This window comes from Mirounga angustirostris, unplaced genomic scaffold (assembly GCF_029215605.1).
Source record: "Mirounga angustirostris isolate CCGP_5_RB_7025 unplaced genomic scaffold, mMirAng1.0.hap1 SCAF_4, whole genome shotgun sequence".
In the NCBI taxonomy this organism is placed as follows: Eukaryota; Metazoa; Chordata; class Mammalia; order Carnivora; family Phocidae; genus Mirounga; species Mirounga angustirostris.
Genome location: NW_026991712.1, coordinates 112,214,406 through 112,228,837, shown reverse-complemented (window position 1 = coordinate 112,228,837; position 14,432 = coordinate 112,214,406). Strand labels below are relative to the sequence as shown.

Below are 14,432 nucleotides of genomic sequence, written 5' to 3'. Positions count from 1 at the left end.
CTATGCCATCCTGGTTTTCTTAATAACCTCTTAGCTATTCTTTCCTAGTCTCCTTTGCAGGCTCATTCTCCTCTAGCCAGTCAAATATTTTCAAGCTTCCATCTCAAGCAGTGGTTCTAAACTGGGAATGCTTATGCCCAACAAGGGATATGTGGACATGTTGCGCCCATCATTTTTGTCATAAATTGGGGATGGGGTGCTTCTGGCATCTAGTAGGTAGAGGCCAGGGATGTTGTTAAACATTCTACAATACACAGGACAGTTCCCCCTAATAAAGAATTATCCCATCCAAAATGTAAATAGTGCTGCTGTTGAGACACTGTGCTAAAGCCATTTAAAAATTACTTGAAATTTTAAAGTTTATATATATTCTAAAGGAAAACTTACATAATACAAAGTGAAACATAAATTCCTTTACCTTCTGAACTCAGAATCAGCCAGCAATTCTTCCACAATAGTTCTCTTCCTTTGTTTTTTGGGAATTCGTGAATGGTAGAAGTCAGCTGGATTGTCAACAATGGTTCCAATCTATGAGCAATTGATTGAAATAAGTCATGCAATACTTGAATGCTAAATTGCTTTCATATTTCAGGGTAGCTCTAACAAAGTCTATTTATAGAAAGGAATGGAAAACACAACTTAAATGATACCAATACTAAAGTCAGTTTGCCATTTTTTAAAGCAAAAATAAGTCACCTATTCAATTGGCACTGGGTCCTACTAATGACATTTCATTAGAATTTATAATAAAAGGCCAAAAATCCTTTTATATAATTTAGCACTAGGCAGGACAGTAAATTCTTCATGAACAGTGTAACTAGAAAAGTGGGACAGAGAATATCAATTCTTTTTTTAGTCTCCCAATTTAATAAAATTGACACATAAACTCTACTATACACCTCTTTGGTCTCCTAGGTCATCATAAATGCTACCAGCATAGAACCTTCTTAGTAACCACTCTGCATTTGTTCCTACATTCAACCAAGTAAAATTTACAGTGTCCACTATGTGCCACATACTGTGCTAAGTGTTTGGGAAATAAAGACAAAGAATATCTGGTCCCTGCCAGCAAGGAGCCCATAGTCTTAAGGAAAATCCACAGACAAGTAACTAAAAGATTAAAGCATAACATAATTATTATGCTAGACAAAACACTATAGATGCCCTCAAAAAAAAGTGACCAACTCTACCTAAGGGAGGTCAAGGTTCCTCCAAGTGTGTTGGAGCTTAAGAGGGCTACGTGACAGAAGAGCTGGTAAGCTGGTCTGAGTGCAGACTGTATAGACTCTATTCTACAGACAGAGAGCAGACCTGGAGGTAAAGGACTATTAGAGAAATTCAGATAAGTGACAAGAAAGAACAGAATGAAGGTGACAGCTACCAGAGGGTGAATCATCTGGATTTTCATCTGGAAACACTTTGAAAACCAACTTTTAACTTATTTTCAGCATTTGCCTGGGGATGCCCCTTTATCTGGAGAAGAAGAGTTTGGTGCAAATGATTCCCTATTTCCTCCTCCATCATGTAAGGCTTCTTGCTGTTAGGCTAATACTATTCATATATGGTATACCCAGCTTAGAGGTTCCATAACTTTTAGAGGTATGACCTGGAAACTTAGTTACCATCTGCAACACCTTCTCTCTATATGGAATGCCATTACAAGCTGGTGGCCAAAAGGTTGTCTGAATTGGGTTCTGCCCATTATTATACAGCGTAAGCAGATGTGCCCTATAAATATTCATCTATTTAAAGAGTAAACAGTAAGAACACTATAATGCCTTCCAAACTAAAATCCACAGAACATCACCGTCATTACTGTTTGTTTCATACCTGGAAGTACTTGGGGAAGCCATCCCTATCATTTTTCTTGTAAAACCTTTTTGGGTCCATGCTAGCTCTCATCTTCAGTGCTCTGAGATCATTTTTTAGTTCATCTGTCAATTCCGGAGCTTTCATACCAAACCAGCCATCACCTGCTGTTTTCTGTCGTTCTTTCTGAAATTCAGATTTCAAAAATAAACAGAAAATTCTAACTTTAATAAGCAATGTATAAACTATACCTCATTCCCTCCAAAATGATATACACAAAAAACTTCATGAATTAAAAACAAATGAGGTTACTTAACAGAATGTATTAGTCCCCAGATTCACTTTTCATAAAAGAAGTTAAATCACAGTGTTTTCTTTGGTAAATTAGGCACAGTATTATCAGTTTCATAAATGAGGGCTCCTTAAAATTTATTTTTTTTATCTTAGTAAGAGCTGCTGACTTGCAGGGGCGCCTGGGTGGCTCAGCCGGTTAAGTGTCTGCCTTCAGCTCAGATCATGATCCTGGGGTCCTGGGATTGAGCCCCAAGTCAGCTCCCTGCTTAGCAGGGAGTCTGCCTCTCCCTCTCTTGCTGCTGCTCCCCCAGCTTGTGCTCTCTCCCTCTCTCAAGTAAAATAAATAAAAATTAAAAAAAAAAAAAAGAACGGCGGACTTGCTGGGAGAACAATACACAGCCTCAATTTTTATTGTGCAGTAGAGCCTACACAAGAGATAATGTATAAAAACATTTTCACTTCTGGAGCTTATATTTAAATATTAACAATTTTATTCAGTCACCAAGGTGACTCAAAGTCACTCCAACAAGTCCAGAAATCTGCATTATTTCTAAAATTTAAAAAAAAGTTACATTTTTTTGGAAACTCCTAGCAAGTTATTTACTTAATTTTATTTTTATTTCATTCATACATTATGGAGTGTCTACCATGTGCCAGCATGTTCCATATTAGTGATGAGACATTACTGGTGCACCACCCTCAAATTTCCTTCAAGCTCTCTTAATAACTTCTTTACACTTATTAGTTGAAATGGCAGATGGAAACAATCCCCTATTTTTACAAAAGAAAAGTTTCCTATCCTCTCACTGGGCAGACTACAGAGACCCGGGTTTTTAGGTGGCTACATTAAGGTCCCTACAAAGGCCTGCAATGGAGCTCTTAGCTCTTGGTGAACAGTACCTATAAGCCAAGAAGTATGGACAATGACCTTATATGCTGGCTGTCACTGTTTTAAGAAAGGGGGAAAAAAAAGCTGTTCTCTATGTGCGCCACTTGGTGCACTTTCACTTTGTGAAAATCTATATAAACTGTGTTTATGGAACTATATTTTATGGGCCCTTAAATTTGTGATAACTTTCTTTGCAAATATATATTTTTTAAGATTTTATTTTTATTATTTTTTAAAATTTAATTTTTTAAAGTAATCTCTACACCCTATGTGGGGTAGAACTCAAAACCCTGAGATCAAGAGTCGCATGCTTTACTGAATGAGCTAGTCAGGTGCCCCGAAAATACATATTTTTAAATTATACAACCGTGTTGTATAAGCTGAATATATATAGTCAAACACACCTCAACAATTTAAATAATGAGAGTCCCTATACTTACTCTGCGTTTTTTCTGAAGTTGATGCTTTGATTCACTATATGGTGGGACACAGTAGTTTTTTTCAAAATCAGGAGTAATGACGGCTTTCTGCAAAAGCTATAAAAATATTAAAGTGGTTTTAAGATAGTATCAGATACCATATAATTTTTCCAACATCTCTTGCCTTATAAGAGAAGTATCTCCCACACTGACGACTACTCCAAATATATTAACCCTCTTTATACACAACCATGCTACTGCAAAGTTGTTTCGGTCCTTAAGTCTGTAAATTATATCACAATAAAAATGCTTTAGAAGGCACACTGAGGATTATTTTAGGAAACTTCATTTATTTTAAATTTCTTTTTCTAAACTGAATCAGCATATATCAGATTTACATTAATGTGTCTAACGTATTTATTGGCTTACTAAACCAGCCACTTGCACCAAACTGGAAAATAAAGTCAACAGGAACAAATGCCAAAATGGCTCTTGAAGTCTCTGAAAACAACCAACCAACCAACCAAACCTAACTAGTCTTTAATAAGTTCTTTTGATGTTGGTAAAACAGCTTCTTCTGATCTAAGAAGACTGTATTATTAATACGTACAGTGATATAGATTCGATTAAACAACATATACATCTATCTAGATAAATCTTTTTGCAATTCAACAATATATCTTAGATGGTCTTTCAGTATTAATTCACACATAGATCAACTTCATTCCTTTTAATAGCTGTTACGCACTAACATTTTTCTTCTGACATTTAGTTTAAGTCTCCATCAAACCTTTTTCCATTGAACACTGTAAACATCATCTCTGCACACTTGTGATTATTTTTGTATGATTCCAAAATGCATCACTTAAATATTGACAGGTACTGCTAAATTGCCTTTCATTCAAGTAATTTGTTAAGTCCTACCAACAGTTAATCAGTGCCCTTTTCCTTTACATTGCCACCAGCACTGGGTATTATCTTTTTGTGTGTTTTCACTGGTGCCTCATGGCTGTTTTCCTTTGCTGTTGATCATCTTTTTGTGTATTTATTAGCTATGTATAAGTGTTCTGTGGGAGAACACCTGTATTCCCAGAACACTGGTATTTTGTATCTTAGTGGTATTAACCTATGGTCTTTTACTTGTCTTTGTTAAGGTGTTAATTGTGAAAGTTTTAAAATTTTGTGTAGTCAAACCTGTTAATCTTTTCCTAAATGACTGCTGCATTGTTTGCATAGGATGAACAAATACTGTCATTAATACTGTTTACATCACTAAAAGGTCTTCAGGATAATTTGTCATCTCCCATAGGGTATGAACTAAAGAAGATTGCTCCTTGGCCCTCGAAACAGTTCACAGAAATACTGATTTGGTCAGTAACATTTGAAATTATCAATTCAGAAATCTCCAAATCCCCTAGAAGTTTCTAGATAGTAGAGAAGCAGTCTAGACTTTCAAGCTTGATATTTATTTACCAGATTATTAAGAGCTTTAGGACAGTGGTTCTCAACTGGGAGCAAATGACAATGTTTGAAGACACTTTTGGGGTGTATGTGCAGAGGGGTGTGGGGGGGTGGATGCTATTGACAACTAGTGGGTAGACATGAGGGATGCTGCTACATATCCTACAATGAATAAGACAGCCTCCCACAACAAAGAATCATCCAGCCCAGGTTGAGAAATCCGGTTTTAGGAATATAAAGCTAAAAAAACAGTAAAATGACAATTACAATATGATCAATAATGAGTCAAATCTATACTTGGTGTTGCAGAAGCACAGAGGAGGTGGTGGAGAGGACTAGAGTCAGAGAATGTTTCCCAAAGGCAGTGATCTATGATCTCTGCACTGGCCTGGGAAAGAGCAGGGTATGTTCAGGGAACTACAGTAGTCTTCAGTGGTGGAACATAGCAGGTGGACAGAGCTGAAAGAACAGAAGCACCTTGAACGTTCTGAGGGACTTAAACAGGAGAATATCATAGTCAGGTTTGTTTCATTTCGTTTTGTTTTAAAGTAGTATCTACCCCCAACATGGGGCGCTAACTTACAACCTGGAGATTAAGAGTCGCATGCTCTTCTGACTGAACCAGCTAGGTACCCTTTTTTGTTTTTAAAAAGAGAAATCTACCAAAAGTACAGAGGGCGGCTTGGAGAAAAGAGTAAGGAGGCTATTGCAGAAGTGTGGATGAAAAACAAAGGCCTGCCACTGGCCAGTGACAGTGGCGTGAAAAGGAGGGAACAAAGTAGAGTATGTTAGCAACAGCATCTGCTAGGTTCAGTGACTGACTGCAAAAGGAAAAGAGTTTGGCATCATTAACCAGGCCAGAGAATACTAAAGTAGCAGCTGGTTCAGGTAGGGAAGCGAAGGAGGGCAATTAGGGAGGTCAAGTGCCTGAGCACATACGAATAAACAGACAAGAGAGACAACAGGATTTAAAGACCTGGAAGGACAGAAAGGCTAGAGAATACAGATTTGGAGAAGCCATGCCATGAGACTTAAGCTGAGGGTTTGGATGAGATGACCTACCCTGTAATTCCCTTCTGAAATTTCATGTATAATTTTATGCCTATGTGAACATGTATATTTTTCCTGGTGGGGGGAATTGGCACCCACAGTTTTCAGATTCTCAACAGTATCCATACCAGTTATGAATGAAAAATACAGCAAGAAAAGAGAAGAAAACACAACCCCTAGGATAAATGATGGGTGCAAGAGGAATGCTGATCCTGTATTAATTTATTTTTCAAGTGTTATCTTTTATAGCTAGGACTTTAAGGGGAAAAAAGGAGCACGGCAGGCTAATGTGGTTTCACTGCAGGAAAACTAGTCTCTTACCAAAGACTAATCATGTCTAGAAGTGATCGGTTAGTTCTATGAAAACCAACAGTACACTATGTAACTTACCTCATTTTTCTTTTTCTCCTTGATCTGTGTTAGGGTTCTCTTGTTTGACTGTAGTTTGTCTGCATTGAAATTAATATACAAACCACCCAACTGCTTGATACTCATACCAGGGTCTATGCTACTGCTTGTCAACTTCAGGCTGAAAGAGAATGATCACTTAAAGATCAAGTAATCATATCAAAATGGAAACAACTGAGACTGTATTTTTAAAATTACTTTTTTCTTCTCTCCCTTTTTACTGCCAATGATCCCCCCCAAAAAAGGAAATCTTATTTTTACAATGGAGTTTCTGAAAAACTGAAACACATGTTTTTAAATCTAGTAAAATCATTTAGAAGAAAATTCCAGGATGAATAATGAATGAAAAAAGTTTTTTGGGAGCACATCTAAATCTATTCCTCAGATTAATTTAAAGAGGATTAAGACTATATGGGGGTGCCTGGGTGGCTCAGTCGTTAAGCGTCTGCCTTCGGCTCAGGTCATGATCCCAGGGTCCTGGGATCGAGTCCCACATCGGGCTCCCTGCTCCGCGGGAAGCCTGCTTCTCCCTCTCCCACTCCCCCTGCTTGTGTTCCTGCTCTCACTATGTCTCTTTCTGTCAAATAAATAAATAAATAAAATCTTTAAAAAAAAAAAAAAAGACTATATGCCAGTAGACTTCATAAAGGGATTTTATAAAGAAAAGAATTGCAAAGAGGAGATACATCTGGCAATTCAGCTCAACTTCATATACAGATAGTGAGTTAACAAATGTACATACCTCTATCTCTAAAACCCAATGACAAAGACAGGTTCTGAACTTCCAGGTTATCCAAACTTAGAATGTTTTTCTGGGTAAATAAGAGTATTTGGTAGTGCCTCTAAATCAGTGAGTTGTTTTTTTTTTTTTAAAGATTTTATTTATTTGACAGACAGAGACACAGCGAGAGAGGGAACACAAGCAAGGGGAGTGGGAGAGGGAGAAGCAGGCTTCCCGCTGAACAGGGAGCCCGATGCGGGGCTCGATCCCAGGACCCTGGGATCATGACCTGAGCCGAAGGCAGACGCCTAACAACTGAGCCACCCAGGCGCCCCTAAATCAGTGAGTTTTAAACAGTGGTGAACATCTGTATTTCTCACCAGAGATTTTAAAAAATACAGAAATCATAGCCCATATCTACCAAATCAGTTGGATCTGGGCTCCTGCTATATTTATGTAATAAGAATTTCTACTTTTATATTACTGAAAAGTTCTTTTTATAAGCAAATACATTTGGACTTCCAGATACTTTCTTCCCTAATTATTCATATAAACTGAGCAGTTGAAAGCTTTGATCAACCTCTACTGGAAAGTGAAATCATTCTACTGCAGTGGTTTGGCAGTGATTCTCAACCCTAAAGGTATATTAGAATTATCCTGGGGAGGAGTGTGGCTTTTAAAAAATAAATATGCTTGAGGCTAGCCTCAGAGATTTCTTTCATTGGTTTAGAGTGAAAACTGGGCATCTGTTATAGACTCTGGCCAAGGATGTATTTCCAGTGGATACAGGGCCACCAAAGCCCTGTGCCTAAGAAAAACAAATTTAAAACAGAAAAAAAGAAACTAAAGAAATAGCCCCCAAAGTTAGCACTTTTCAATGGGTGACAGACAGGATTATAGGTGATTATTTTTCAACTTCTCTACAATTAGGTTGGAGAAAAGATAAAAGTTCCTTTCCTTCCCTTTTATGTTGCTCTTAACAATCATGCAGGAAAATCTTAGATGATTTCGAATAGATCACTGGTGGGAAAAATATGACTAACAGGCACCCATAGACTAGGGAAATGCTGGATAAAAGAGCTCTTCCAGGGGCGCCTGGGTGGCTCAGTTGTTAGGCGTCTGCCTTCGGCTCAGGTCATGATCTCAGGGTCCTGGGATTGAGCCCCGCATCGGGCTCCCTGCTCCGCGGGAAGCCTGCTTCTCCCTCTTCCACTCCCCCCTGCTTGTGTTCCCTCTCTCGCTGTGTCTCTGTCAAATAAATCTTTTTTTTTTTTTTAAAGAGCTCTTCCATAAAGAACCTGAGGCAGTAGCTTTCTCAATTCCCATGTTTTCTAATATTTTATATTTTTATGGTAAATCAGCCGCTTGAAATATGTATCAAAAACTTACTTTTAAAAATAAAGGTAAAACTTACAGTTTAGACTTTGTGTTATTTAGTAATTCGTCTTCATCACTAAACTCACTATCTTTGTTTCTGTCATGGTCCGATGGTTCTTCACTTTTTTCATCCTCTTCCTCCTCTTTTTCCTCCTCAGTGGCAACCTCACTTGCCTTGTCTCCCTCATCCAAGTAAAAATGTTTATCAGTACTCAATCCAGGAGTTGTGTCAATTACAAACAATGCATTGTCACATGACATATTTTCTGATTCTCCATTTAATGATTCCTTTTGACCATTATTTTCAACAAAACACACAGTATCCTCTTCATTCTCACTATTTTCAGATTGCTGGCTTTCATCACTGCTGAGAACTAATAAAACAGAATCACCTTTGTCCAGGGATGTGTGGAGCTCAGACTTGAATAGTTTGGTTTCACACTCAAAATCTACATCCCTTCCTTCATTCCTATCTTCACTGATACCTGTAACTGTGCATTCTTCTTCATCACTACCAGTATCACCAAATCCTGTCAAGTCACTTGTTTTTATGGTGCTCTTTCTATCTTCATTCCATCTGTCCACTTCCACCACTGCAAATGATTGAGCTAATGATTTCATTATAGCCTCACAGTTCAGATTTGAGGGCTCTGATGTGGTCTTATTATTTTGGGGGGTTGAATGCCTTTGAGAAACTAACTGCTGAATGCCAGTGTCCTGAGGTTCAGAAAGGCTCTCCAACTGAGAATTTTTCTTATTTATTTCTTTTTCCTCATCTACTATTCCCTTGGTTTCTTCATCTAAATTCTTACTATTCTGCCTTATTTCTTTGAGAGATGCAACACTGGCCTTTTTCTCCTCTCTTATATTAAAACGTTGGCATTTTTGCACTGTTTGTTTTTTTTCTGAATTTCTGTGGAAGGAATCATCATCGAAGTCATTATGAATTTCATTATAGAAATTTGGCTTATTTATCTGAGGAAGAGATCTTACCAGTAAACAAGTTGTTTGTCTGGTATCTGAATCCTTTGAATTCATAGGCACATTTATGATTTGCTTTTCATTTTCTGGTACAATGTCAGTATCTTTCTCCTCAGTTTGTGCGTTTAATTTCTTCTGCATACTTCTCGTTCTCATAGTTGCAACTCCAGAAAATGAAGAAATGTCTGAGTATGATGACTCAGCATCAGAAATAGCTTCTGCATGTAATTCTTGGCTTGGATCTCTTACAGATTTAGCCTTACTTCTTCTGGTCCTTGTAGTTATTGCTGTGGGCGGCACAATTCTAGAAATACCTGAGACATGTGATTCAGCTTCAGAGTCATCGTCATTGTCTTCTTCAATATGAGACTGATTTACTGGAGTTATTTTCAGCCTTTTCCGAACACTGGACACTGGAGTGCATGGAACTAAGATCTGCCGTCTCCTAGTTACTCTTAAAATGGGATCCTGGAGCTCAGATACAGAAGAACAATTTGACTCTGCTTCAGAGGTCTCTCCATCAGTAGACGGTTTGTTTATTTCAGATAATGAGACTGTAGTTTCGCTCTTCCTCTTTCTGGTTTTAGGAGTTCTAGAGACTGGACTTTGTATCCTAGTGGTCTGTGATTCAGCAGTAGTTGGGTCAACAGGTAGACATTCCTTCCTGACTTTTGGATGTGCGTCAATTCTTTTAGCAGAATTCTGTAAGCCAGAATAAATACACTGTAATTTAGGTAGGACTGGAACTAGGGCACTCCTCTCAGGAGAACATTTTAAGAGGATACTAAAAAAACTCAGTAAACAAGATTAATACAAAACCACTACCACCACCCATAAAACAAAACACCTAAATACTAAATACTGGATTGAACACTGCATTTGCAAGGCCCTGCCTCACAACCACCAGTACCCATGATTTTTAACAATAAAAAACAAAAACATATACTGGATCTGACTCTGCATTTGCAGGACCCTGCTTCACTCGCCTCACCCGAGACCTAGATCTAATTTTAGGGAGCAAAACAATTAATTGAAAAGAAAATTTTCTGCAGGTAAGTATCAAATGCCAAATATGCTTGGTGGACCTACATTCTGACACAGAGAGGAAGAGAGAAGAAATATTAACTCTGAGCACAGATGTGTTTAGGAATACACACACAAATGGAATCAGTCGCTACCCTTACCTTTACATACATAAATGAATTAACGCTCTATTCCCTTCGTCGCAGAATCAGAGCCAGCGGACGGCTAGAACCACTGAGAGCCACCAGGAGGCGTCACTGCAGCCTTCCCCACTCCAGAATAAAGTGCTGTGGGGCCACTACCAGCTCCCCACGTGACAACGGTAACCTCCTCTTCAGCCCTAATTATAGTTAAGACTCACACTTGGTAGCCGAAATTAAGCCTCCTTCGTACGGTTTTAATAGGTTAAAAGGCCTCAGCTGTTCACCTGCCATTACGAAAGTGAACTACCCAAAGCAAGTTACCTGACCTCTCTGTTCCATGCTAAGGACGGTCTTAAACGACCGTAGCGAGGACTGAAGAGGAAGCTACGGGCTTAGCACTGGGTCTGACACAGCAGCGCGCGACAAGCTCGGGCCCTTTCCGCCGCTCCTCCTCACGCTGCTCCGCCAGACCTTCGCGCCGCCCTATCACCCTAAGTGCCGCTCTGTGAAGCAGCGGCAGAAATGAGAGCGCTCTGCCACCTCCTACCTTCTGCTGGGAGTTTTCAGCCAACGTGGCTTGGACCGTGGCCTGAGGCCTCCCAGACCTGGTCACCACCATCCTCCCGGCTCGCGGCCACCTCGGCCTGCCTCTGTTCCGGCGCCCCGGAAATACGTCAAAGAAGCGTCTCGCTCGCATTTTCCGCGAGGATCCCGTAACTAACGAGAATCTCGTACTGGCCTCCGGCCCACGGACCTGGGTCAGGCGGGTCTGACCTAGGGATTCCTAAGGCTACGGTTTCCAACGTTCACTCCAGGGCGGTTAAATTCAGACGCACCGGCCTCTGGCAGGGAGACACCTTCGTTGGGGCGGCGAAACCGCAGTGACGGAGGGCCCTCGTCCCAGTTTAACACAAACGAATTGGAAAATCGCATCTTCTTTCCAACTTCAACCATCCTCTCATATGTTTGGTCTTAATGTAGTCATGGGTGTGACCCAATGAGGCGTTTGCATTATTATTTTTTTTTTGTAACGACGTACTCTTGTCTTATTCGTGAAATTAAATATTAATTTTTTATTAATAAAGTCGAAAGACTCGGTTAGGGTAAAGATGTATTTTTTAAATGTTCCAGAAACTCAGAGACTAGGAGGCTGTCTAAAGGTAAGATGGTGACTAGGAATCGGAAATAAGCGGAAAAGAAGAAATGTTAAATTTTATTTTTTTAATTTTTAATTTTTAAAGATTTTATTTATTTGACAGACACAGCCAGAGAGGGAACAGAAGCAGAGGGAGTGGAAGAGGGAGAAGCAGGCTTCCCGCTGAGCAGGGAGCCCGATGCGGGGCTCGATCCCAGGACCCTGGGATCATGACCTGAGCTGAAGGCAGACGCTCAACGACTGAGCCATCCAGGCACCCCTATTTATTTATTTTGTAAAGATTTTATTTATTTGACAGAGCACAAGTAGGGGGATCAGGAGAGGGAGAAGCAGAGGGAGAAGCAGGCTTCCCGCTGAGCAGGGAGCCCGATGCAGGGCTTGATCCCAGGACCCTGAGATCATGACCTGAGCCGAAGGCAGACGCTTAACCATCTGAGCCACCCAGGCGCCCCAGAAATGTTAAGTTTTAAAGGAGAGCAATAAAAAAAAAATTTTTTTTTTTCTTGCAGTGAAGAGAATGACCAGAATCAAGAGACGGTGTTTGGTGTTCTTTTAGGATGAAGTATGGAGAGTTAGAATATATCTGAGGGGAATGGAAAGGGCTACTGTTGGCAAGAAAGGATGAGTTCTTCACCAAATCTAGTAACAGAAAACCAATTTTTTTCTTATTGTCACAAAACACAGATTCTTTCATTGGGCACATGACCACCAGCTAAATAGGTCCTTTCATAGTTTCCCTTGCAGCCAAATGTGGCTGACTAAATTTTGGCCAATTAGTATAAATTGTTGTGTAGTTCTTTAGGGACACAGGAAAAGAGGAGGTCCTCCCTGACTTCTTTAACTTCCTTTTTCACCCTGGAAAGCTGTATTCTCAGGTTTCAAGCAGCAAGTTTGTGCAATGAAGATAAGGGCCACACTTCAGGGATGGCAGAGCAGTGAGAAAGAAAACATGAGTCCCTGACAACTGATGGAGCTGCCATATCTGTCTTCAACAGCGCACTTCTACATCTGTTTCACCTGAAACACCTTTTTTCCCCAAGTTTTTATTTAAATTCCAGTTAGTTAACATACAGTATAATATTAATTTCAGGTGTAGAATTTAGTGATTCATCACTTTTTAAAGTCACTTATTTGGAGATTTTCTGTTATTGCAGCTGAGCCAAATCCAACTGAAGAATGGAATAAAAAAACAGATGAAGTTAGCCACAGAAGAATGCTCCTTTCTTTGAGGCAGGAGGGAAGAGTTAATATTTGAAGTAGAAAGAGAATGTGAATGCAAGGAAATTAAAGTGGAGGGAAGAAGAGGGGCTTTTGGATGGATAACTTCAATCTTCTCTGTAAACAGAAGATTCATCTGTTTAGAGGGATGGAAAAAGGTTTAGATTGACCCTTGTAGGGAATGTGGTAAGGAACAAAAAGAAGGAATTTTATTATTTTTAAAAAAGATTTTATTTATATATTTGAGAGAGAGAGAGCAAAAGCAAGACAGAGCACGAGCAGGGGAGAGAGGGAGAGGGAAAGCAGGCTCCCCGTTGAGCAGGGAGCCTAATGCCAGGACTCAATCCCAGGACCCCAAGATCATATGATCTGAGCCAAAGACAGACACTTAATGATTGAGCCACCCAGGCACCCCAAAGAAGGAATTTTAGTATGGCCATGTAGCAGTGAGACCATGTAAGAGGAAGAATATAAGACAGGTTAGATTCCAAGAGAAGGTAGAATGGTGTAGAGGAAGGAAAGTGAACTTATTGGAGGTTACATGCACTAACTCGTGAACTCTACAACTTTAACATGAGCAAATGCATGAAAATGAAATTAAGATCACAGGAGTGGGTATAGAAAATTGGGGAATATTAAAAAATCAATGTGTAATATTCACTTGCAAGCATGGCCATTTTAAAGTAAAACAAAAACTCCCAAACATTACAATCTAACAAGATTAAAAAACAAAATACAAATTAAAACGTCAGTACATATTCGTAATCTGAGAAGACTGAGCTGGTCTACTATCAGCAGGTTGGCTGATAATAGGCAAAACTGCACCATGTTCTGTTTTTGTTTTAAGTGGGCTTCCCAGGTCTGCCCCGTTTCCATTTCTACCTTTTCGCCTACCCTCTTTACCCAATGTGGATTGAGGGCAAATACACAATTTTAGGTAGATACAGTATGAAAATACAGTAGTTATCACTCAGGCCCAAAGGGAAACTCTCCCTTGATAGTCAATATTTTACTAATTAAACCCTTAAACTGAAACATTGAATCTCTCCCTGGAATTTCAGGCATTAACCAAAATATGGGAGTTTTAGTTCATGAGCCTTCTAAAAATAACTACTACTTGTAGTTATTCTGCTACATAATAACTAGTATGTAGTTATTACATATTACATGTAAAATTAAAGTTGGCTTTAAGATGGTCCCCAATGATCCCATCTCCCAGTTTCAAACCCTTGAGTGGGGGCTGGACCTGGTGATAATGAAAAGAATGTCAAAAGTGATAGATCTCTTTCATGATTAGGTTACCAAAAAGCTGGCCACCTTCTTGCACCATCTCACCTGTTCATTCTGTGGGAAGCTAGTTGCATGTTATGAGCTGTTCTATGGAGAGGGCCATGTGGCAAGGAAATGAGGGAGGCCTCTTGGCCTATAGCCAACAAGGAACTCAGTCTAGCCAACAACCGTATGAGCGAGCTTGGAAGTAGAC

At 39.5% G+C, this 14,432-nt stretch overlaps 1 protein-coding gene across 2 annotated transcripts in view; it reads right to left on the bottom strand.

The window, feature by feature from the left end:
• DNTTIP2 (deoxynucleotidyltransferase terminal interacting protein 2) overlaps window positions 1-11,265 on the bottom strand; it is a 28,771-nt gene extending 17,506 nt beyond the window's left edge. Inside the window, exons 1-6 of one of the 2 annotated variants that reach the window (XM_045897158.3) lie at window positions 11,123-11,265; window positions 8,466-10,111; window positions 6,313-6,451; window positions 3,433-3,528; window positions 1,831-1,995; window positions 419-528 (exon numbers count right to left, since the gene is read on the bottom strand). In XM_045897158.3, the coding sequence (XP_045753114.1) occupies window positions 419-528; window positions 1,831-1,995; window positions 3,433-3,528; window positions 6,313-6,451; window positions 8,466-10,111; window positions 11,123-11,194 (2,228 nt within the window). In that variant the 5' untranslated portion in view covers window positions 11,195-11,265. Of the gene's footprint in view, window positions 1-418; window positions 529-1,830; window positions 1,996-3,432; window positions 3,529-6,312; window positions 6,452-8,465; window positions 10,112-10,593; window positions 10,931-11,122 lie in introns of those variants that run through there. The other variant, XM_064588792.1, reaches the window with a different exon arrangement.
• Window positions 11,266-14,432: the final 3,167 nt, after the last annotated feature.